Genomic DNA, 25,178 nt, shown 5'->3' with positions numbered 1-25,178 from the left:
GCCAGCAGTTTGGTGAAAATAATTCATGAGGTGAGAACACCTGCAAAATCTAAAATAAATCTTACAATGTGCATCTTTAATGGGCTCAGCAGGATTTTATTACACATCTTCTATTTAAAAAGCTATAATTAGTTGGCTTAATGTCAGAGAGCTGTGATTAACATCTCTGTAAATTAATTTGTGGGTGGGAGTGGAATGCTCTGCTTGACCACTTTAGATATTCATTCAATGCTGCAGACATTAGCATCACTCAGTATAATTGGTCTTTATGGCGTCATAAATTCTGTCATATACAGGACAAAAGAGAAAGGAAGCCTTTATTTTTTTTTCTGGAATCCAAATATTTAATACGTACATATCAAGTATTATTATGACATGTATAAAATTTCAGATCACAATATGAAGCAATGAAACTCCTCAGACTGGCGTTATTCTGCGAATGTTTGAGGTTGCCACATAAAAATGACTAATGATTAAAATAGAAGAGAAGCAACTAAAATGGTAGAAAGATGGCGTACTGACATAGATCATAGTAAGCATTCTAGGAAAAATTAAGAGCGACTTTTCAAACTTTTTTCTTCAAGAGTGCAATAAAAAAAAAACGAAAAGGAACAAACAAACAAAACACATCACTGAAGCTAAGCGTCCACAAGACGTCTAAAAACTGTTAGTACTGTAGGTTCACGGAGGGCAGGAGACAGCGGAGAGAGAGAGAGAGAGAGAGAGGAGAGGGCGCCAAAGTCACAGCAGAGAAAGAAATGAGAGTTATAATTAGCTTGCCAGTCAATGCAAGGAAGAAAATAATCTTTGAACAAGATTAAGCGACAGTGGAAGTAATGCACATCACAGTTAGCTTTAAAGACCATAGTAGCATTTGTACTTGCATGTTGTTGAAAAAAAATAATAAAATCCTGAATGATTGAACAGAAACAAGGACATCACCACAAACAAACAAACAGCCGGCCAATGAGAGGGGAGGAAGTGACAGTAACGGCCGCGGTGACGGGTCGGACAGACGCTTTTTTTTTTTTCACTTCTGACCTGAAACAGAGCAGTAAGAAACTAAGGTGTGGAGCAGCTCAGCTCTACACCTAACATGGCTGTGCGCAGAAGGCTGTCACAGGCGAACGTGATGCTGTCGGTGAACGAGGGGCTACATTTTTTCCAACGAAACCAAACTCGGATACGTGATCTGAAATTCAGCGCACTCCAGGTCCAGATTACAGATCAGTGCAGAGACTGTGCTGCTGCTCTCCATGACATGTTTTTTGTTTTGTAGGTCCTATCAGACCTGCCAACCCTGGACATTTTAAAGTACCATATCAGCACCGGATAAGAAGCAATTGTATGGAAGCCTACTTCTGCTAGATAAAGAAAAAAATAAAAGATAAATACTGAGCTTGATGAAAAAATATATTCCCACGGTAAGTCATTACTAGTTAAGGCATAATGAGATAAAAAGTTTACATTTATTTCATAAATTTATTTCTCTTTTTATCTCATTATTTCGACTTTTTGAATCTCGTAATTATGACTTACCATGGGGGGTTTTGTTTTAAATCGAGGCACAGTTTTCATAAATGTTTTTTAACTGGCAGAAATGGGCTTCCATACAACTACAAACCTGCTTTTTTTTTTTACTTTCAGAAAATACACTTGCCTGGACGTTACTGTATCTGTGACGGTATTTCAGGAACACATATATGGGTGCGGCATATGTTTTTATATTGTAACAATACTAAAAATCACATCAAGAAAGGTTAAAGATTGTCAAACTATTCAGGGGACTATATACAACAAAGATTCTGTAAAAAAAATGTAAAGAATAAATGACATGTAATCTTTTTCTGTAAGATTATAACAGTTATTGGTCTTCCTTCTTGTGGAGGTATTCTTACAAGGTACTAATTTATGTGAGGCTGAACCAACTGGATAGTAAAATATTAGAAAAGGTTTGCATACAAAAGTAAAAGTTACCTGTTGTAAGAGAATAAAGAAGTTGCTGCATCTAAGGAGATGTGTTACACAAATACATGTGTGTATTTTTGCATTGTGTTTAGATCTAACACACCGTTGAACAGGAGATATAATGATCTCAAAGAGTTCCTCATGCTTCTGTTTTGTTTTGAGGTTACACACTAAACCCACACAGACCTGCTGTCTCAAACTGACCGGTAAATGGTACGTGAAAACATTCACGTAACTGAATGCAACTAATGTACCCAGAAAACTTGTGAAAACCGTGAACAAAGCGTCACCATTCCAGACCTATGCTCACTGCATTACAAGATACTACTCTTGGAAGTCACACTTTGCTCCTGATCCATATAAACATGTACTATTATCCATCACATCCAAAACAAATTAACTAGTTTCCTCTCACGTCTTTTAAAACCTCCAGTCTGTGTCAAGAAATCTGTTTCTGTATTTACGTATTTAAGTTCTACAGACATCAGACCTGATCAGTAACTGTCATAACACTTCTGCTTGCTGTCTTTACCATTCCCGTCATTCATTTTTTATGACTCGCCTTTGTGTTTTTGTCTACTGTGGTGTCACCTCAGACTTCTCTCTCTCAAATACAAACATAAACTGTGCGTAAGGTTGAAAATCCTGGTGGGTCCTTTGCCTCATGTGTTCTAAGTGCTGCTGTTAAATGATTAACCTACATCTGTTTCACTCCTCTACTTTTGCAACTCACACTTCACCATGTACATGCAAACATTTTTCAAATGAATATTCAATGTCATGTTGTATGCCAAGTGTACTGAAACATGACCTATTGAAATATTCAATAGTCTTAAAATGACTCAACTCTCACATACGCACTCTCGAAAACCTACTAACACTGAACTAAACAACTTTGATTTTGAGGAATATCAGCTTATTTCTACAACAATTGTGTTAAGTGTCTTAACTGAAGCAGCCATTTGAGAAGTTTGCCTCAATTAAACGGTCTAAAACTAACATTTTAAATCAGTAAGTTTAAGGTAAAATTTCTTATTAAAGAGAACAAGATAACAATATCAGGAAGCTGACCAGGGCATCAAATGCCAACTTTCAGTACTTAACAGTTTTTATGTCCTACAAGGCACTCTTATCCATCTCCTGCTGGTCTGAACTAGTGAATACGTGACAATATCATACTAGTGACTCAGTGCATTTCAATCTAGCTTATGTACTGTATATTGAGAAACAATGCACATTTTGATGGTTATGTGGATTCGCACCACCAGAGGCTGAGGGACACTATAATGTTGATTAGAAAAGCTCTTTGTCAGAAAAGAGAAGACACCTGCCTACTTTTTTCCAGCTCACTGAGACAGATGCGTCTCAATTTTCTGGATTAATGTGACAACAAATAACTAGCACATTAAACTGCTTTTCTACAATGAAGGAAAACCAAATTACCCAGAGCTCTGCAGTGAAAATTTTATGTAAGTCTAACAAAAACCGACAGAACAATAGGTTGAATGAATATCTGCTGAGCACAATAAATGCTAACCATCTTTGTGTGAAGTCCTGCTTGATTGTGGTTGCTTAGTAACACCAGGGACAACCACAGCGTGCCCTTCTATGCCAGCAGCGCACCTCACGCTTTTTAAGCATGTCAGGGCGCTGCATGAAAATCCTTCATTTTTCCACTGCATCATGACAGTCTTTATCTGGGAGACAAATAAAAGGGAAAAATCAGAGTACTCTTCTAGAGTACAGTCTAGTTCATCTGATTAAAGAAACATGAATGAGCGATGGAACCTCAACTTATAGGAGAGATTAACAACTGGCAGCACACGTTTGTTTATCTTGGAATTTATTTTTAGGTGCTTGGATTGAAACAAAAAGTACCTTGCTAAAAGATGATATATTGGTGCAGTCCAGTTTTATACTTCTCAAGTATATAATGCATCTTATTTTTTAGGCGTGATTCCTCACAAGAAATTGCATTTTTTAAAGCAGATTTCTGATGTGTATTTGTCCTTAACCTGCTCTAAAGCCTCTTGTCTTTGGTATGTTTATAAAGTAAATGCCTTTTTTTCTTTTGATTCCACATAAAATCTAAGGAGAGAGTTGTGTTCACCAAAAGGCTGCTGCTCAGATGTCTCCTGACACTCCAGAAAAAACAAAAACAACAAACACAGCTGCCAAAATTTCTCTACAAGTGTACTTAAAGTTAACTCTCTTAGCTACTTGTCTTAGCTCAAGGCTAACAGGCATTATTCCAAGTGAGGTGAGCAGCTAGCAGGATGCTAGCACATGGTCCTGATTAACCTACAAAATAAGTCTGCCGCACATGTCATTGATAAAGTGCTTCAAGGGCATAAAGCGTTTTGTGTGTGCTTCATTTCCATTTATAAATACATGTTAATTCTTGACTTTTCTAATTTTACCTCGCTGCAACAAGCCAACTCTGTGGGTGCCTTAATGTTATGCAGGAGGTGTTATCTCATCTGTGTGTCTACAGTAACCTTGTGAAAATGCCAGTCCCGCTGTGCCTACATTGTATTAAACTAGCACCTTTATTTGCCAGCTGAGTAAAATACTAACTGCACATGTATGAAGCAGCTCGGCTCAGTGGTTTGGTGTAAAACTGAGAACATGGTACACAAAATGCGTACAGGTTGGCAGGAGTCTAACGGATGATTTTGTGATATTGCCGGTGAGGAATTTGCACTCAAATGATGTGCCGTGTGTCAATTTGTGGAACCAGTGGACAACACAGTGAAGGGGGGCAAACGAAAAAATGAGCTAATATCTTGAGGTGGCTCGTGGATATGAATTGGGGCTCCTTTTGTGCGTTTATCTTTGTGTGGCAGGAGTAGGGAGGTTAAAAAATGTCCTTGGTTTTGAATTTCAGGCTGGTGATGTTAATGGAGACAGTCCAAGTTCAGCAGATGAGGTCAGTCCCTACTGAGGTTGTTTGTGTATGAATGATTGTATACATAAATGGCTGTATATGCAATATACATTTGCCCGTGGGTAAGTACAGTATGTGTGCGCAATGCGTTTTTAAAGTGGAGCTCTAGGTACTTGACAGTATACGTGGGTGCACAGAATGGATGCTTATGTGCGTGTATGTACGTATTCTACTTATAAACGTGATTTCGACCTCCTCATCGGCCCTTGCTGTAGCCGGGAAAGAACTGGTCGAGCAGCATCTGAAGCGTCACGTTCTGGGTCATCATGTAGTCTTTGCCCAGGTCGTGGCGGCAGGCTGGGCAGGTGTACACCTGCGCTCGGAACGACCGCTGGAGACACGTCTGGGGAGAGAGGACGGTAGGAGAGATTCACACACAGATGCAAGGACAGGGGTTTTGAGTAGTGATGATTACAAACGAAGGTGCTCGGTACACACCTTGCAAACATTGTGTGAGCAGACGGTGGTGATGGGTTGGAAGGCCAGCTCCTGGCAGCACACACACATGAAGATCTGCTCCATCTTGCGCAGAAAATTCTTTTTATAGATGTAGACAGACACACAAGAAAAATGTGCACGTTAACTGTAGAAATAGTTGAAAAATGATCTGCTTTCAGACATTCTGATCTACCTTTTTTTTGTTTTTAACAATATAAAACTATTAACAATACATTTTAAAAAACATCATTATTCTAGACTGCAAAAAGGGATGACTAAATGTGATTTCAGTTGGACTCTAAGAGGCGCTGTGTGAGGGACTTTGTCGACACTGCATGTCAGCGTATATTTGGATTCATACCGGTCCCTCTTTAAGGTTTCCCATGGCTTCATCCCAGAGTTTCTTGTTGGCTGTGTCCTCTCGGATCAGCTGCTGCTGCTGCTCTGACAGCTGGAAGGTCTCCTCTATCTTCACCCGTTTGGAGGGAGGCTCTGCCACTGGTGAAGACTCTGGTAGAGACACACACATTAGACTGAAACAAAAAAAGCAGCAAACTGCTCTTGGATAATAAAAGACAGTGACAGCAGTGCATGCTTAAAGAAAATGTGACGCTGGTGGATATTAAACATTTACAAGCTATCTTGAAAAAGACTGGTGACACTGTTCTCACCTGTCTTCTTCTCACAACACCTTGTCTGACCTGCTTTGAGCTTCATCTGTAAAAGCACCCAACACTACCTCTGGTTGTCTTCTGCTCTCCATTACTCTGTGGCTCCTCTTCATCCACGCTGGCCATCAGATGCTCCTCCTCCTCGTCCTCCTCGTCATTCTCCTCCTTCACCTTGATCTTGCGTCTCCGTGGCCTCCCCCTCCCGGGATAGTGCTTACTCCGGCCGCCACGACCCGGTCTGGCGCAGGCCTCCTTCTTTGTTTTGTTAGCCATCGCTGCCAAGTAGCCTGGCGGGTACTGCTGACACAGCAGGAATGGAGAAGAGAGTGTCAAATGGACTGCTTTATTAAGAACAATCTGAGCTACAGCTACTTTCCTGGAGATCGTATGCAACATGCTGAAAGTCTAACCTGAACAGCAAGGCCCAGTTTTTTGATCCTCTCCACTCCTTCAGGTGTCCACGGTGCTGGTTCCATATCGTCCCTTCTCAACAGGTACCGCCACACAAGGTAACCACACTTTCCGATCTCTGGCCAGTACTTTACCACCTTAAATCACACGCAACCAGAATCACATTAAAGGCATCAAATTCAGAGCCATATCTAGATGTTATGGGTCAAGTCCAAGTCTATTAAAGATGTTTGCTAGCAAATTACTTAATTCATTATCAAAAAAAGGAGATCATGTTATGTATCTGCACTCCCCCACTGTCCAATTTAAAGGGATAATGTCGAACATTATGACGACAGATATTTGAAGCTTCATTCAAGAGAAGCTTTGAATGTGAAATGACATGAACAACATCCTTATATGTTACAATAACAATGTTACTGGGCTAATTTCTGTATTAGCGGCTTCGTATGTTAACCAGCTTCACTTCAAGTCAGCGTCAAGTCAACTAAATGGCGTTTGTACCTTGTAAATACCATCGTAGCGGTTTCCCTCCTCAGGAGCGTATTTGCTGATGCGTCGGCCTTTGGAGCTTCGCACCACTCTCACCGGCTTTCCTGCCCGCCAGTTCTTTGACTCTGCTCCGTCTTTGTCATTCAGAGGTGCGTCGCAGTTTAAGGCCAACGCCCTACAGGAATCGGGATCATAGGATTAAAGACAAGAAAGAGAGATGATTATCAAGTCTGAGTAAGGATTAGGGATGTAAATTAATAATCAGTTATTGATTGCTGCAAAGAAATCTATTGCTCTTGAATTTATTTAAAAAATATGTGATCTTTCCAAATGGTTCATATCTCTTTTTACTGCTCTGGGACATAATGGTTTAACTGACGAACAGATAAAAGATAAAAACACATGAAAAGTACAAGTAAACTAACAGAAGAAAATTCAGCCTGAACTGAGGCGGTTCAGAAGGAGCCATCTACTTTGACTTCAAACTTCTTATACTATGGTAGCACAGATGTCGTACCTGTTCATGTGTGTCAGGGTCTGGTCAAAAGAGTGCTCTCCGATCCGTTTGTTTCCTGAGAGGTCACGACCCCCGCTGCCTGTGTAGGTGAACTCATCCCCCCGGTCCTACAGCAAAGTCATAGCAACCATGACAAAGTGAGGAAAAAAGCCCTGCTTCATGCGATGCTTTAATACCTGCTTTATCTGCTCAAGTAAAATAATGTAAATACAAATTAATAAACATGTAGTTAAAAAAATACAAATAACCCACCACTTCATCCTCAAAGCCACCAGCCAACACCAGCGAATAGGAGCCGTCGTTACTGCGCCCGTGGATCCCACCGACATGCGGCCTGTGAACACCTGCCTCACTCACCTGTAGTATAGGTGATATTTAATTCATGAGAACAGACACATATGTGAGATGACTACAATAGAATAAGGAGGGAAGTTTATCAATGCACAGTATAAGACAGCTAACCTGAACTCTGAATTTCCAGGTGGTTCCAACAGGGACACCAGGTATGGGTCCATAGTGGTTTGAAGGAACAATCGTGCACTCCTTAGTACGCCCCACACAGGCCATACCCTGCAACCACATCAACAGACAACGCAATGACGAACTCTGAAGAAGCCTCATCAGACAAAGAACGTTTAAGGAGAACAGATATTCACGAAAAACGTTGATATAGCAACGGGAAATGGTCTGTGTTAAAGCACTTAGACTAGAAATGCAAGCATTAAGTTATCGGCTAATGAGAACATACATAACCCCCTGTTAAGCTCAGTAAGATGTCCCCTAACATCCCAGATTCTTGTGTGAAATGTTCAGATGAAAAGGGAAAGGCTGTCACATTGTATTTTGGGAATGCTTACAGATTCAATCATTTTTGGGAGAAAATAATCCGTCACAGATTGTCATTAAGAATCTCCTGCACAGTGCCAAACTTTGTAAACCTAAAATCCACCCAGAAGACTTTTTCAATAACAGGGAACGAAACACTTTTAATCGACTTTGGGACAGAAAACTAACTGTGCCATGCTGCCAGAATCCAACTCCTCCATCATTAAAACAGATGGATAAGAAAAGTTGCCTTGATCTGGAGAAACAGACATATATTACTCAAAAGGAAACAGAAAGACTTTACACATAGCTGGACCCCTTTCATGGATTTGTTGGAAAGAAAGAAAGTGAAAATACTATTTGAAGTGGTGGATGGTAATGAAGGAATGGATGTTATTCAAATTGTTGCACAGCGCAACTCTGCCTTTTTCTTATTTTATTTTAGCTTAGTAATTAATTTTTCTACTTTTAGTTTATCTTTCATTTCAAACAGTGAAAATAATAAATAGAGATTTATGGAGGAAAAAAGCAAAAAAAAAATTACTTTAAATCACATTTTTCTAATTACAAGTATCTACGGAGAATGATTGAGAACACTACACAGGTTTTCAAAAGTGAGAAGACAATGAAAAGTATTTTATTTTAATGGTTATAAAATCACAATTATGTGAAATCCAAGCATAAATGCTATGTGACTCACAGCACTTAAATCTGCCCAAACACACAGGGCCAGGCTGTTTTCAATTAGTCCTCAGAGAAAGGGAGCATTCTGGTAAAGAAATGAGTTATTTTCCGTTGGCAGTTCCAGGAAAGTGGCTAAGTCATGCTTAATGGCATTGTTCACATTACACCATGGAGCAGAGCGTCAGGGATACAGCCGGGCCAGGATGGAAACGAGCCACACAATATCTCAAAGTGTTGCCATGAGAAGACTCTGAGGAGATTTTGAGGAAAATATTCAACAGTATGCTTAAAACAGATGCTCCTTTAAAAAACTATTTAAAATACATGTCAGCTGTGTTCCTGTATCTCATTTTCTGCCTTAACAGCTACCGTGAGATAATCTCAGTTCAGTTACAAATTCTTAACGTAATTTTGCCATCACATGAAAAAGCAGGTAATGCAGTATTAAGTATTTGTGTTTTGATTGACAATCAATAACAAATATTTATACAAATGTTGGCATTTGCAAATAATTATTAAACCAACATTATGCATGGACCCAGGGAGCCTGATCTATCATTATGCAGATCTTAAGTATTACTGACTGAATCAAATAATGTCTGATCTGATCATCTGATGTGAGGGACAAAGCTGTGGTGTTCTCAGGAAATGTTTGACAGAGCTTCAAAGAGGTACACACAAACTCTCTGCATAAAACAACCCCTTTTTAGATCTGATCAAGCACAACACAAAACAGAGCAGACAATTACATACACAAAATATCAAACACAAAAGATAAACCAGTTTGCAGGGTCTAAATGGCTGCAATTTTGTGTGTTTTATTTCCATCAGGGCTGTTATTAGGTGACAAAATTCTACCTTTGTCAGATTTACTTACGGGGTCTGGGGTACGGATGTCTCATTTAAAGGTAAATTTAAACATAGAATAGTTGACTAGGCTACTAGTTGACAACAACTCAATTAATAAAAGCTAACAAATATAAATGTATTGAAAACAAAATTCAACTTAAAGGGGCTCTGTGTAACAATTTGTAGCAGTTTACATGTATTAATGACTTTTTTTATTTGCCATATGTGAGCAGATTGTAAGGTGACGCGAAAAATGAGACCTTCCCTGTCTCTCTCAGTCGCCTCTACAAGCCTGTGGATGATTTGTTTGAGTAGCTTAATGCTGCTGGACTGTGGAATTCTTTGTGACGGACTCAGGTCAGATTTTTCTGCGACATTCCGCATATTTTCCACAGTTAAGGTATTATTAACATTAACAACAAAGCAACATTTGACAAGGAAGACCTGACATTTCAGCGCAAATTACATCAATATGTAATTTAAATGTTAGCAGTAATGAACTAGTTAATCACAGACATCACTAGTCTGGAGGATCGGAAGAAACTTTTGCCTATAAATATAATAATTCAACTACAAAACGCAATGAATTTAAACATCAACTTTGACATGAACTGCTTTTTCCTATCAACTACATAGCCTTGCTCCTTCTAGAAACCAAAGAACTCCCCTCTGGCCTATTGTTAAAATGTACTTCAAACACATTCACACACAGCAGCTGTCAGTCCACCTGGTGTATGTGTGTGTAACTTGGTGCACTTGAGTCTCACCTTTCCCCAGTCCCTTTGACTCTCTGTTGTTGCCGAAGGCATCTTGGCTTTCTTCTTGCTGGCTTTGAGCTTCTCTCCTGCCTTAACAACCTCGCTGGTGTCGTTCTTGCAGGTGGGACAGTACCTGGCAGAATGAGAGGAAATTGTTTCTGTGGATGGAGGCAGCGGAAGTGTGTGTGTGTTTGTGTGTTTAACAACAAAAGCTCTACATAAAGAGATGAACTGACCATGTTCAAGCAAACACAAGTAACTAAATTAGGATAAATGCTTTCCCATATTAGCCAGCAAGCAAAGACACTGAGATTTATTCGAAGTACTCTAAAAAGAGATGTTGCACCAACTTAAACATTTAAAAGTAATATACACCAGAAAGTTGCAACAAACGTTGGTTGCGTGATGTTGTGAATCATTTTTAGGTTTAGCTTTTTGTTGTTTCAGCACCATCAACAGATACATGCAAAACACAGAAACTAATCACACCCTCATTACTGTTTGGCAGAGACATTTGAAAGCACAGCGTTAGATAAACTCACACCTGTGAGTGCATTATGTCCTCATTTTATATTGATTTTAACCTCAATCGCAGCCCTAATTACCACTTAAATGCACTTCAGCTCACACCAAACACTACTAATCAACTATCTCAAACTGACTGTGAAGCGCAGGATGTTGTGGCTAATTACTGAGCTACCCTCTCTCTCTCCCTCTCTTCTCTCTCTTACCAGTCTTCGTCATCCGGGATGGTGGCCAACGGCGGGTTGAGGCAGTAGATGTGGAACGCCATGTTACACTCGTCGCACAGCAGCTGCATGTGAGCGTCCTGCTTCCCCCCACACACGCAGCAAGAGCAGAAGCGACACTCGGTGTCGGGGTCAGCCTTGCAGTGCTTACACTCCGGCCCACTCTTCCCTGGATCCAAGAACGAGAAGGAAACAATTCATTCACACATAAACACTTGATCTATACGTATAAGTTTAGCCATGATTTTCGCTGTGGGTCGATGAGCTTTGGCATACGTTTAAATTGTCCATCTGCAGCTGAGAGTGCACGAGCTCCTGGCTTCTCCACCTGGTAGATTTCATCGAGAAACTGAACTTTACAATCTCCGATTATATCTCCAGGACCCCTGGAGGGAGGGTGAGAGATAAGAGAGAGAAAGGGGGGGAGAGAGATCAAGGAACAAGAACAGACAACCAGAGAGGAAGATGAAAAGATGTGTTATTGAAGGAGATATGAAGGAAGTCACACAGAGGACGGTTACACCTTTGTAAGAAACAAAAACAAAATTGTCAAAGCAGATATTCTAATGAAGACAACCAAACAGAAAATATCCCCCTATGCCCAATACATCACCTTCCACCTTTGGAAAGAAGATCCTTACCCCAGGAGAATCTTCACTCGGAGCTCCTTGTTGGTGCGGGAGGTTTGGTTGATGTTCTGAACCTCAGCATCAAACCAGAAGCCCCTCTCATCTGGCGTCTCCATGTTGTAGTTGACCAACACCTGCATGCCCACCTGGAGCTGGTCCCACCGCAGCAGGGTCCTGGCACGTGGCCGCACATCCACCGGCCGCATCTCCACCACACCATTCTCTGGGTAACTGGGGGCAGAAAGAAGAAGAGAGAGAAGGAAAGGGGTTAAGGGTGCACTATGCAGTTATCAGGACGCAATTTTAATCAGAAGAGAAAGCTCTTTTTCAATGTCTGAACAAACTAAATAAACAAACTCCCTTCATTTTCATGACTGAATAAACAGATTGACCTTGAAGAATAACACAATTATTCTTCAAGGTCAGATACCAGCTTGTTTCTTTGGTTATGGAAAGGTTTAATAGTACTGAGTTTGTTTTATTACCTCATTAATATTGTAAATATACAAAATTTGCGTTTGAAACTCGTCACCAAAACTACAAAGTGCCCCTTCAAGGTCTATGTAGTCTTTATGCCTGATTATCACACTGCTGTCTACTAAGATAATGATCGAGCTTAAACTGAGCACTTGACATAAATTGTATCCAAATGGTTGGAAGAGTAAAATCGTATTTAAAAATCCTCAGCAAAAAAGCAGCTATTTCAGAGCAGCGTCTTCTGTAAGAACTGATGGATGTGAGCCATTTCCCTGCACCATTGATGAGCAGTATAAGCCTCTCTGTGCGGGAACATGCAAGTCTGCACAAGTCTGCAGAAGCCCACACAAGCACAGAGGGGCAAAAACTGTAATACAAGTGGATTTTGCAAAGAAAGCTAAACACCGTTTATGAGAAACTGGCAGTGGGACACAGAATAACTTAAACAAGTTGAAATTCTGGTTGAGATGGTTCAACCTACTGCTCTCAGAATTCGGTCCAAAAGAAATATGGCTAACATCAGAGAATATCCTTTTTGTTTTCAACTGAATTTGCAACAAGGTTTAAGCACAGGCCCACTTAAAGAAAAGGCCAGAAGAAACATACAAAAAACATAAATGTGACTTGACTCCACTTTCTTCTAATAAGCACAATCCATTCTCAGTGACTTCATGGCCTCTACATGCCACGAGATATCTGCACTCAGCAACTTTCTGACTGGGTTAAGGGAGTGAAGGATTATGGTGGATTTTCACTATTTTGGCATCCCTCCACCTCCCCATTACACGACGCAGAAAACGAACGTAATAAGGCAACATTAACGTCATTGGCAAAACACTATTCATGCTAGTTAAAGCAATTCAAGTCTTTGAACTGCATTATGACTCTGACTCTACAGTCTTGTTTCTTTTAAAGCTTCTCTATTTTAGCCTACTTGTTTTGATGTTTGTCTCTTAATGTTGTTGTGTTCTTAAAATGCTATTTTTATTTATTTTTATTTTTATTATTATCATTTTTATTTTTATTTGTTTTAATGCAATTTTTAATGTCTTTTAAATGAAATGTTTATGTCTTTTAATGTAATTTGTGTGTGCCTGTAAAGCACTTTGAGTTGCCTTGTGTCTGAATTGTGCTATACAAATAAACTTGCCTTGCCTTGCCTAAAGATGCGCTATGTAGTTTTTGCAAAGAAATTTAAGCAAAGAGAAAAATCTAAATATATAATATAAAACAAACTGACCAGAAAGGACAACACAATTTCATGCTGATTCACTTTGCTTATATTTGACCTTGCCAGCTTTCTAGCTTCTAGATACCATAGTTTCCTGACTTATACAGTTATGGAAATAATACAAATATCTGAGGTTGTATTATGTTGTTACCTTACCAGTATTGTGGATATTACCTCTCTGAGTTTGTGAATTTCTTTCCCAAAACTACAAAGTGCCCCTTTAACTAAAACTTGGACCCATTTTTTCCGAGTTATCATGAATGTATGGACACAAACTAGTCCACATCATTCTCCACATATATTATTTCTCCAAAATAACAGATTGTCCTATGAGCTGCTGCTTACAGGACGGAGCACAGAACAGAACATGATCATCATTCTCAGCAGCAGCGTCTTTATATTCACTGTTTAGTGTTTGCACTCAATTAAACAAAGTCAAACGCTCCTAACTGAATTTCACAGAACTGCTGCTCCCTCTGCCCCACTCAGAGAGTGAGGAAAGATGAGGTGACTACAGATTAACAGCAAAGATAAACAAATATGTAGTGATGGCAGGATTAGGTTCAATAAAACATCCACATAGCTTTACTGGTGCAGTAGCTCCACCGCCACGAAAAATCAAAACAGTTGACTTGAACCTGTTACCTCAAACAAATTGATTGACAGGAATCTTTTCAACTTTTTGGCAGATCTGCTTGTTTGACTTCTAACAACAATGCTGGTTTTGTCATCTTGTCAGACAGTTACTGCTGTCCAGGAAATAGTCTGGCAGTTAACGCCCAGGTAAAACCACAACATGTTGTTTTTACACTTCAGTTTTTGGACAGATCAAACAAATAAATGAACTTTAACAATGTTAGCAGGCAGGTTTTGTTATATTTGGACAGAGCCAAGCTAGCTGTTTTCCCTCCGTTTCGAGTCTGCTATGCTATGCTGGGCTAAGCTTCACAACTGTAGCTTCTTATTCACTTTCCAGACATGAGAGTGGCAGCAATCTTCTCATCCAACTTTTGTCATGAAAGTGAAAAAGAATATTTCTGCTTTCTGCCGATTAAAACGTTTTTTTTTTTTAAAAATAGTGTTGAATGTCCAAATGCACATTCAGTTGAATGTAAAATGTTCCTCCTTTGTGCAAAGAAGACCCGAATCGAGTGTGAAACGTCTTCGTGTCTGACAAACTTGGAGGGAAGGTATCGAGGTTAGCTGTGCAGGTTTCCTGCCTGCCAATCATCATTAACTGTAAGGATCAGGCCAGACTCAGAGATGAATTGACAGCCTGCTCGCTTGCCAATAGTTGGAATTATGCTTACAGACAAACAATGTGTTAGCACTGAAGTTAAACTGCACAGCCAGCCTGCACACTCAGGACTGCTCACACAGTGGGAGGTGAAGGGGGAAGTGGAGAATTGTGTGCATGAGCGAGCAGTGTGTTTTTGAGGGAAAGCGGAGCCTAAACTGGGTACTTTCTCAGACAATCTGCACTGAAACAGAACCAATGGAGGCCTGTAGAGCCGAGGCTAAAAATGACTATAATACCCAACAGTTTAAGATTTTATCCTGTCAGAATATGAACTACTTATGCTTTACTTTCTTTCTAAGAAGACATTGGCACATATTTTAAGCCAGTGTAAAGTGACTGTAGAGCGTTTACAGAGGCAGACTGTAAGAGTTGTAGCACACGGCTAGCGCATACTCCCAGGAAGAGGAGGCCGGGGCTCAGTGGAGGGATTTCCTTTTTTAGGCCCAAGGGATTACTGAGGTTTTGGGTAGGCTGGAGTGGGGGGTGAATACAAGTAACACAAACACACGCAGACACACACCAACATGCACATGCATACACACACAGGAGAGGAATATCAAACTTGTGAGCACAATGGGACTCAGCATGAACAGAAGGGGAACACGAAGCCACACAAGGGGAGCAGAAGCACCCGAGTTTAAGACCACACAAGCTCACACTTGAGCCCTTGCACACCCTACAGAGGCACCAGAAAAAATGTGAAATAATATAAAACAATAATATATCAATCTAAACAGAATATCTTACGAAGCCTGATGTGATGTACAACAGACGATTAGATTTTGTTTTGCCAGTGTGGACTTTAAGTGACAGAAACTCTGACCTATAGGATTTCATTCCTCTCATACACATTAAAAAGGCAACAGAATCAAATAATGGATGCACAACAATCATCTTAATGGAGAAACGTGACTGTCTGCAGAGCCTGTAACCTCTGTTAAATTGATCGCAATGTGATACACGCATTAGGAAAGCGCTTGTTTGTTTTATCTCCGGTATTTTATCCAGCATTTGACAAAACATGTATGCATTTTGTAGTAATATACAATAAATATGATATTATTAGTGGGATACCTGAGATTTTATTTTTACCCATCCAAAGACAGACGTACAAACTGAATCCAATTCAGAACTCTTTTCAGAACAGATATATATATGATGACCAGAAGAACTGAAAACACTGGTCTGTATTGGCGCTGCCAACAGCTGCCAAATATGTTTGGCAGGGATTCAACAAGAGACATCAAGTTCATGCAACTGCCATTGGCTGATGGGTAGATGGAGGCTACTCTTGATGGATGCTGCTTTCAAGTTCATCCCAAATATGTACTGTGTGGTGGCCACTCCATTAATCTCATTTGACCTGGATGTCCCTTAGACCATTTCTGGACAGTCCTAAAATGCTACGTTGTAACCTTTGAATAAAGCAGTACCACATTACTCCTCTTGGAAATTAAAAGATGTATTCCTAAAAAATAAAATGCACTCTGGCACCTTCAAATACCCTCAGAGAGTTTGGATGTTTATACCCTCCTTGTTCTGGTGCGACCAGTAGCTGTTGTTTGATACATGTTGCCAGATAATGGACTTCACTAAATCTGTTTATCGACTATCTGCCTCCTCTGTACTTTGTACTCTGTACTCTGCACTGCATCAAATGACTTGTAGCAATCTTTCAAACCTGGACTACACTATTTAGGGTAAAATTCATATCATCTGCTCCTTCTTCAGGGCCTAGAGCTGAACACAAATGCTTTCTTTAGAAACACAATACAGTGTTTTCCTGAAACACTGCTTGAGTTATTCCACCTGCAGATATCACACTCCCTAAGCAGAACCTGAGCTGTAAGTCTGAAGGCATGAAATACAAGATTTGCAGCATCAGTATTAAATCTCCACACAGAGTTAACTTGAATACGCCTACGCTGTCACAGTGGCTAGACCCAAAGCCTGGTATTAAGTGTAAAATGTATCTTTCCCTTGAGTTGTGGGAGGGAGGAAGAAAGACTTTCAGACACGAAGGAGGTAAACAAGGAACCAAATTCGCGTCAACACTCTTATCAATGCATAGTGTACCAAAACAAAACAAAGGCACATATTTAATCAGTTGTGAAATTGAGACAACATGACTTATCGACAGAAAGGCTCTTACAGTCTCCTCTGTTGTGAAACCGTCATTAGCTCTTTGTGTGCTTAGCTGAAGTCCCTGTAAAGAGGGAGAAAGGCAACAGAGAAAATGAGAAATCCTCAATTTGCTGATAAGCAGCCGAGTCAGAACTTACTGACACTAAACAAGCTACATATAATTGCTTCACAGTAGCAAGGGAGAAAGACTGCAGTCTCTTTTAACCTTTGCTTTGTTAGTAATTGAGGCCAAAATGTGAAGCTGCAATTTTTTTATTAAACAGATGTATCAAAATTACTTTAATGTTGAAATGAGGAATTTTAAAGTTCAGTCATGTGACAGACCAATAAGAGAGCAACTTCAGGTATTAAAGGGCCAATTTGAAGATTTTCAACGTGAATCCTATGCAGTTCAATTGTGTGATTTCTTCAACTCCAATCTCAGTGTCTCCAAAATATAAGCTACTGAGCTATGGTTGTGGACATGTTCCTGGGCCATGCTACCGCTACCTAATGAGTGCGCAAAGAATTGCAACATGATCATGGTTTCGGGTTAAATGACTTGGTGTCATGTCGGAAAAGAACCCAAGTCTCCTGTTCCAAAGTCCCGTGTTTGACCTTTTCATCCAACCCATCCTCATTCCCTGAGAAGCCTTTGTCGCTCTTTATACTGTGTTGATCGTCAGCCTACAAACCATTATATTTCCCAAACCCTCACCAATAAGTTTTTTCGTCTAAACCTAACCAAAATGTGTTTTTTCCTAAACCCAAGTTAGAATTTTGGTGCCTTAACCTAATCAAACAACTGTATCACAACATTAACGAGACATGAAACAATGCAGGACGCAGGCACTAATCAACACATCCATTCCTAGCATATTCTCAGGTATTGTGTCTGACATACCTCAAGCTAACATAACTAGCAGGCATTACATTATCGTAGTTTATACTAACATTTAATGTGGGATAACATTTCATTAGAGCCTGAACAAATTGGATTTTTGAAGCTTATACAGTAGGCTTGGGCTAATAGTTGCCACCATATGTGCTATATTTCACAATATCGAATATCAAAAAGCTGTTTTGTCATCTCTTCTGGCTTTTTATTTGAAAAGAAAATGCGGAAATGTAGAACTGTCGTGGCAGTGTAGATCCATATTGTGTGGTTACTGAAGGTTAACAGACCTGTGCTTAAACATACAAACTTAGAGAATTTAGTTTTCTAAGGACACCAGCTCACGAATCTGGAAATATTCAGGTTTAAAGTGGGAGAAAATGGCAAGCCAAGGGATTTAAAATAGTTTAAAACACGTTGTCTTTGCTATAAGCAGGTGTTAACTGAACAGGACAACGCCAAAAATCTTTGGTCTCACCTCAGAAGTTTGACTTGCCAAGCGAGCAAGCACTGATAATATTGTCTATAGCAATATTTTGGTTGGGCAATATCTATTCTATTTTGGACATCGCCCAAGCCTATCATACAGACATAAATATTTGATGGCAAAAACAATATAACACTAAAGATTTATCTCTTCTGAAACAATTTCATCAAAACTATTTTATTTCTATTAATGAAACTTGTGTTTTAAATGTAATCATTCCTCAAATTTGGCTATTAAAGCAATTGTTGTGCGAAAATTTCTGTTTTTGTTGAACCCTAGTGGTAGATTCAAAACAACACACTGCTCTCAGACACTGACGTGCATCAACACAAAAGCAACACATAGACATCACTGATTTTAAACAAAATCCCACACAGGATAGGCAGATAAATGAACGGCTGACATGAGCATTATCTAAAAGATGCTGAGTGATCACACAGATATGTATGTACTTATCCAAGTGACCAATAGGCCTGTTTCACAGCATCGTGACTTATGAAAGGGGGAAAAACAAAGGTGTTACTAATAACATGATGATTGCTGAGCCAGCCACATGCACACCGTGAGCTACTAAATGGAATCCAGCCATCATTAATGTTATTAATTACACCTGTGTTTTTGAAACTATGACAGGTCAGAATGTCCTCAGAGGAAAAAGGCCTTTCAAGTACCATGTCAAAAGATTACTGACTCATTAAAGATGACCCTAAATTCAGAATACTACATCAAATATCATCAACTTATATAGTCAGACCAATATAATTTTTTTTAAAAACGAGCGTGATCCATCTTTTTTTGTATAACAATCAAACAATGACTGCTCTGTGAGGAAAAGGAGATAAGGGAGTGGGCGAGTGAGAGAGAGAACTCTCAACTGCAACTGAAATTAAACTTTATCTCATCCTCATTTCATTGTCACTTACTAAATTAGAAACTGCGGCAAATAAAACTCTAGGCGGCTCTCAGGTAGCAGCCGCGCTCAGATAATGGCAGGCCAACCACCACAGCTTTAGATACTGGTAAGATCTCTTCCATTGCATATGTTGATCCTTGCTAATTAGCAGACAGAGCCTATTTAAGAAGCGCTTAAGCCTCTCTTTTAAGCAAAACGTTCCCAAAACACCAATTTAAGTTTAAATTGCTTCATATCAAGCATGATTAAAAAAGAAAACTGGATTTCTCAGGGCTTTTTTTTTCACCACAGACATTCTGAATTGTAAGAAAAGCACAGGTGTAACTAATAACATTAACAATGGCTCCATTATATTCATGTGTCCCAGTAAGCCCTGACAGGGAGACAGTCAGCCAGGATGCACAACACCCAGACCTTGAAACTGAAGCAGCTGAATGAAATAAATTCAGCTTTTATCAATGATACTTTTTCTTTTTAATCTGTGCTTTTTTCTACATTGAAATGTAGACCTAGGAACCCTACTAACATGTCGAGTCTGAAAGTCTGAGTTTTTTCTGGGACACATTCTATTGTCTAGTGTTTGCACAAAGGGTCGAGTGATAGGCCAGGTTGCTGGCCTGTGGGCCAAGCGTTTAATTATTTGCATATTTAAAGTCTTGAATAGTAATGAGATACGATTATGATGATGTATATAATGGCAAAGACACAAAAGTACATTTTGTTGATTTAAATCAGCCCTACATTTAATCCGACATAAATTCAACTTATTGCCGAACCCTGCAAAAAAATTATTTTGCCTTAGCATGAATAAATTATTTCATTTTGAGCACATTATGTCAGTGGAAATACTTAAATCAGTATGTGCAAACAAATTTGCTTTGAGGTGCTTAAAATGACAACATAATGAGACGCCATTACAAACACGAGATGCCAAACCATTTGCATATTGCAACTATAGCAGTCTATTTGAAAGCTACATAAACATAAAGTATATTTGCCCATTTTATGTCTATATTTGTCACTCTCTCCACAGAGAATCTTAAACATATGCAAGGCTCAGCCAAGATTTAACCATGAAACCATATCTGAGAGTCACACATTACACACACACGCACAACATCATTTCCTGGGAGCAGCAGAGAGGAGATTCTCCCAACATATCCCTTTGATTTTGTGGCTCATTACATTCTGTACAGAACAGATTCGTGTAAAAGCGTGGCAGTTAATTTTGTAGTGGTTCTTTTTCAGACTATGCGGGCAGGTGTTTAAGGGTGTGTGTGTGTGTGTGTGTGTGTGTGTGTGTGTGTGTGTGTGTGTGCGTCCGTGCGTGCGTGCGTGTTTGCGCGTGTGTGTATGGCCGTGCGTGTGCATGGGAAGGCAGAGCAATCTTACCCTCCCTGCACAAATGATTGAAGAAACCTGGAATGGCGCTCGGGATAGAGACTACGCATTTGGTATCAGGAAAAACCTCACGATTTAGATCGTTTGAATTTGTAGCTGTGGATTCTCAGCGGCACACAAAACCGGGGTTGTATTCGTGACTCAATTGGTGAAGACGCAAATCACATATTACTGTGACGTCCTGGGTTTAAATCGGGGACGTTTGCTGCCATTTGCTCAGTCTCCCTTCAGCCCTGTTCCCTGCCTTTCTTGACTGTAGGCTATCAAATAAAGCAAATGAGGAACATGAGGCAAACACAAACAGATAAACAAATAAAAGCAGAATGCTGGGGATTTGGAAGATTGCGAAATGTGAAATGGGAATGATGTCTGCCTAAAAGAAAAATACACATTTACTGCTCAACAATCCTTGATGGAAGTTTCTCTGGTATAACATCCCATGACAGAAACACAGACACACACAAACGGGCAAGCAAACACTACGAAAGACGCAGCGAGGAGGCTATGTCTCACCGGTGTTATGTTCACAGCAATTACAGACAAAGCTGAAGGAGGCAAGCAAAGAAGTAATGCTCCTGAGAACTCGCGAGTTGCCATGGAAACGTGGGCTTCTGAATGAATTTGCTGGAAAAGGAGAGCGCGAGAGATAGAGTCCAAATTGTAGCATCAACTACACAAATCCCCCCGCCCCATCCCCCCCACCCCCCTCTCTCCCTCCATCCCCAGGACTGCCAGGAGGAAGCAGAGGCTGCAATTCCCAGCACGTCGAACCAATGCTACCAATGCTTGCAGCCACTGGTACCACAAACATACAGACCATGTATTTATGTGTGGACATTTTTAAGTTGGCGTGCCATGCATCAGTAGCATGAGAAAAAGCCATTTCTAACGTTGGCATAATTAGCGAGAATGATTCCCTATTTTCTGCTGTGCTGTAAAGCAGAAATTTCTAATCCATAACAGCATTTTACCATCACTGACGCTGTGCTGACGTCTGCTCAAATGCAAAATTCATCTCCCCTGTGCACTTCTATCAAAACCCCACGATGATGTGTTTGTTATCACTGCAACCAAGATCAATTCGGATGCAGCAGGAACATTTCCCCAGCAAAACGAGCCATTACTTACTCCTCATATTTAATGTGGTAAATTACGTCCTCTTCTCTCTCCTTGGTCTCTGTAGCTGCTGTAGAGTCTGTCTGAGAGGTGGAGGCTCCATTACTCTCGGAGTTTAACACAACGTTATTCCTGTTACTGTCCGTGGTTTGGCCCTGGCCGTAGGCCTGTCCCTGCTCGGCCTCCAGCTTTCCATTAGTCCTTTTTGGGGGCCGGCCCACCTTGCCCTTGGTGGGCGTAATCTGTCCTTTGGGAGCGCGTGTCACATTTTCAATGCAGGCCTCGAACCAGGCACCAATGCTGACGTCTCTGCAGTCTACCAGCTCGTTAATCTGAGGAGACACAAAGACAAAAATAACACCTGGTCGCTTTTGAGTGTCCGTCTGTCATTTAAAGACATACTCCATTTTTTTGACCATTAACTACACATCACATACTTTAAATGAAAAAAATGACATTAAGTATGAGATTTTTAAAAATGTCTGTCCTGCCCTGGGTAGAATAATTGTCAGGAAAGTCTTCGCAAATTCATTTGTTTGGCTACTCACATCAATTTGCAAGATTACCAACAGCATCCTGGAACTTAAGAAAAACTGAATAAAACAGAAAAGTAATATGGGTAATAAAAGTAATAGGCAATTTGTAGTAAATGGTTGAGACATACAAAAAACATGAATTTATACTTTCATTAGTTCTCTGCATGATCACTATTCAAAGGTCAAAAAGATTCTCATGTCTTTTTTCTTATAAAAAGCAGACCAGGTTTTTAGGAAGGGAGGTAAAATGAAGACTGGAAGTTCTGAAACAATGGAACGCATTAGAAAAATAATGGGTTTTCTGAGTGTTAAAGCATATTATCTAGGAGACACTCAAAATAAAATTATGAACCTAAAAATCAGCATGATATGGGACCTTTCACAGTCAGTGTCTCAGTGACTGTAAAAGGTTGTATGACGTTAATCTTCCAACTTTTTCAACGTGCAAATGTTCGAGATGCATCGTTGAAACAAATTTCATCCATGTTACTGTTTTGCCATATGCTCCTTTATGAAAAACACATCAAATGAGAGTCTGCAGTTAAATCATCCAGCCTGTAAAAGGCATGTGACCTTGAGGTTGCACAATTCATAACTCCTTTACTTAGTTACAGTATTGATCGTCCTGCATGGTGAATTGAACTTTTGGCATCAAAATGTGTCTAGTAGTCCCACACATATAACTCCCAGACATGAGGGTCAGCCAGCAGGCAAGACTCAGTAGAACACAGTAGAGTAGACTCACCAACATCATTTTGACTGTAGCCTATTCACAATCAGTAAAATGGTTAGTGACAGCCAGAATTATAAAGGCCCGTTTCTAATGTGTGCCTCTCTGGCAAGGTCAACCACAGGCTTGTGTACATCTCATTAGCCCTGATCAATTTAAGGCAATCAGGGTATAAGACATAAAGACAAAGCTCTTAAATAGTGAGAATAGACGGCACCAAGACATGCGTTCTCACACAAGGACACATAAATACAAGCAGACTGAGGTCATTTTGGCTAGAACTTTGCAGCCTGAGATGGTACAGCATAAGACAGTTGGGAAAGGAAGTGAAGGGAGGACCTGTTTTTGCAAAAAAGCACAATGTATATACAAATCTAAGGAAGGCATATTAAGGTAGAAAAAGCAAAAGCATGCACACTCCTTATTTCATGCAAGCTAAATCATGCCAAATTCTGTCAACATTTAAGGTAAAATTGCCATAGAATTTGTATTTACAAGGTGGTTTGGATTTTTCAAACATCAGTGGAGCATAAGATATATAAAGTTAATAAGATAATTTGACATCCAAACAAATAAGAGCGCCCTGTGCAAGAATCTTTGGCAGTAACTTGGCGCGTTCTTCTAAACGCTCTGTAATGAAGCTCTGAGTCAGACTAGCTAGTTTCACGCAAAATCTTGCAAACAGTTTCCAAGCTCCAGTCCTCACCTTGTACACACCAATTCCTGGGTCGGCTAGTGCATTTTTGCTGGATGTTGGGGGCTGGCTGTCCCGTGCTGGACTGGAGGACTTGAACCCATTTTTGGTGCTGGCTGAGTTACTGGTAGCGCTGGTGTCCGGCTTGGTTTCATTAACAGTGCTGGTAGTGACACCACTGCTGTCATTGTCCATATTGGTGGAGGTTTCCATAGCAGCAGGGGAGGGAGGAGCTGGGGAGTTGTGGCCATCTGAACTGGCGTCTGGGGGAGGAGCTGAACTACAGGCAACACCGGAGGAGTCCTTGGTGGTGGGGCTGTCTGGAGCATCGGTCTGAGAGCGAATAAGCAGCTGCACGATGTCATTGAGACCCACATTGTAGTCAAACAGTGTCTGGCCATCTTCCATCTAAAGAAATACAAATTGAACTATTAGAAAGCCCCTGTCATGTTTGAATATGCACAAATATACAGATGCAAAGACATACTTAGATAATTATTTATGTCTTCATAAAATTAATTTTTAATCAATTAGTTCACATAATAAATAACATTAAAATGTATTAAATTAAGATTGATATAAAAAGTCAATGAACACAACAAGTTTCTTTTGTTTGTTTTAGATTTAAACCTTAGGTTGTCACTAAAATATTTTATTATCATATTTGCTCAAAGAGAATCCATTTGAATAGTTGCACAAATGCCAATAAACCCTCCCTTTGTTAAAATTTGCCCCAAATTTCTTCCCTAATAGACAACCAAATCATATGAAATGAACAACGCTGTGCCATGGAGTGCTCTCAGACAAATACACTCGGCCGCTTGTCAAGGACAAACAAAGAACACACAAGACAGAAGACAACATTGAGCAGAGCGAGATATAACAAGTATGAATTGTTGCTCCTCTCAACAGCACACAGGTGACATTTTAAATACACACACAGCACCTCAATAAATCTACATGTCTTTAAATACACCAGCAGTGTTTACGGTTGTTGCTCAGGAGTCTGCAGCAACCACATCTGTTCACAAATGAGTCGCTGTTTAGCGAGTCATAAAACACTGTCTCAGAAACAGACATCAATGTAAACTGCTTATTCTTAAAAAAGGGGAAATACATTTGGTACAACTACAATATATGATGCCAATTGTGATTTGGCACATTTGTATTTGAAATGAAGCAGAAATGCAGCTCCACTCGCGTATATCCCAGATATTTCTACAGGAAATAAAAAATAAATAAATAAACAAAAGAAATCAACGCATGAATTAAAGTGATAGGAGATGGAGCTGGGGGAAAGAAATGACTGGGTTGCTATGACAACCAAAAGAGAGGA

At 40.0% G+C, this 25,178-nt stretch overlaps 1 protein-coding gene across 2 annotated transcripts in view; it reads right to left on the bottom strand.

The window, feature by feature from the left end:
- Positions 1-300: 300 nt before the first annotated feature.
- The window catches only part of uhrf2 (ubiquitin like with PHD and ring finger domains 2), a 32,819-nt gene continuing 7,941 nt past the window's right edge, over positions 301-25,178 (bottom strand). Inside the window, exons 2-16 of one of the 2 annotated variants that reach the window (XM_030435237.1) lie at positions 23,855-24,250; positions 21,895-22,214; positions 11,951-12,169; positions 11,586-11,695; positions 11,292-11,478; positions 10,570-10,693; positions 7,907-8,014; positions 7,697-7,801; positions 7,445-7,551; positions 6,940-7,102; positions 6,435-6,572; positions 6,093-6,324; positions 5,715-5,863; positions 5,354-5,452; positions 301-5,258 (exon numbers count right to left, since the gene is read on the bottom strand). In XM_030435237.1, the coding sequence (XP_030291097.1) occupies positions 5,112-5,258; positions 5,354-5,452; positions 5,715-5,863; positions 6,093-6,324; positions 6,435-6,572; positions 6,940-7,102; positions 7,445-7,551; positions 7,697-7,801; positions 7,907-8,014; positions 10,570-10,693; positions 11,292-11,478; positions 11,586-11,695; positions 11,951-12,169; positions 21,895-22,214; positions 23,855-24,250 (2,604 nt within the window). In that variant the 3' untranslated portion in view covers positions 301-5,111. The remainder of the gene's footprint in view (positions 5,259-5,353; positions 5,453-5,714; positions 5,864-6,092; positions 6,325-6,434; positions 6,573-6,939; positions 7,103-7,444; positions 7,552-7,696; positions 7,802-7,906; positions 8,015-10,569; positions 10,694-11,291; positions 11,479-11,585; positions 11,696-11,950; positions 12,170-21,894; positions 22,215-23,854; positions 24,251-25,178) is intronic. The other variant, XM_030435238.1, reaches the window with a different exon arrangement.

The sequence above is a fragment of the Sparus aurata genome, chromosome 12 (assembly GCF_900880675.1).
Source record: "Sparus aurata chromosome 12, fSpaAur1.1, whole genome shotgun sequence".
Classification (NCBI taxonomy): domain Eukaryota; kingdom Metazoa; phylum Chordata; class Actinopteri; order Spariformes; family Sparidae; genus Sparus; species Sparus aurata.
Note: the sequence above shows the minus strand (reverse complement) of the source record. Positions and strands in the feature narration are given on the sequence as shown.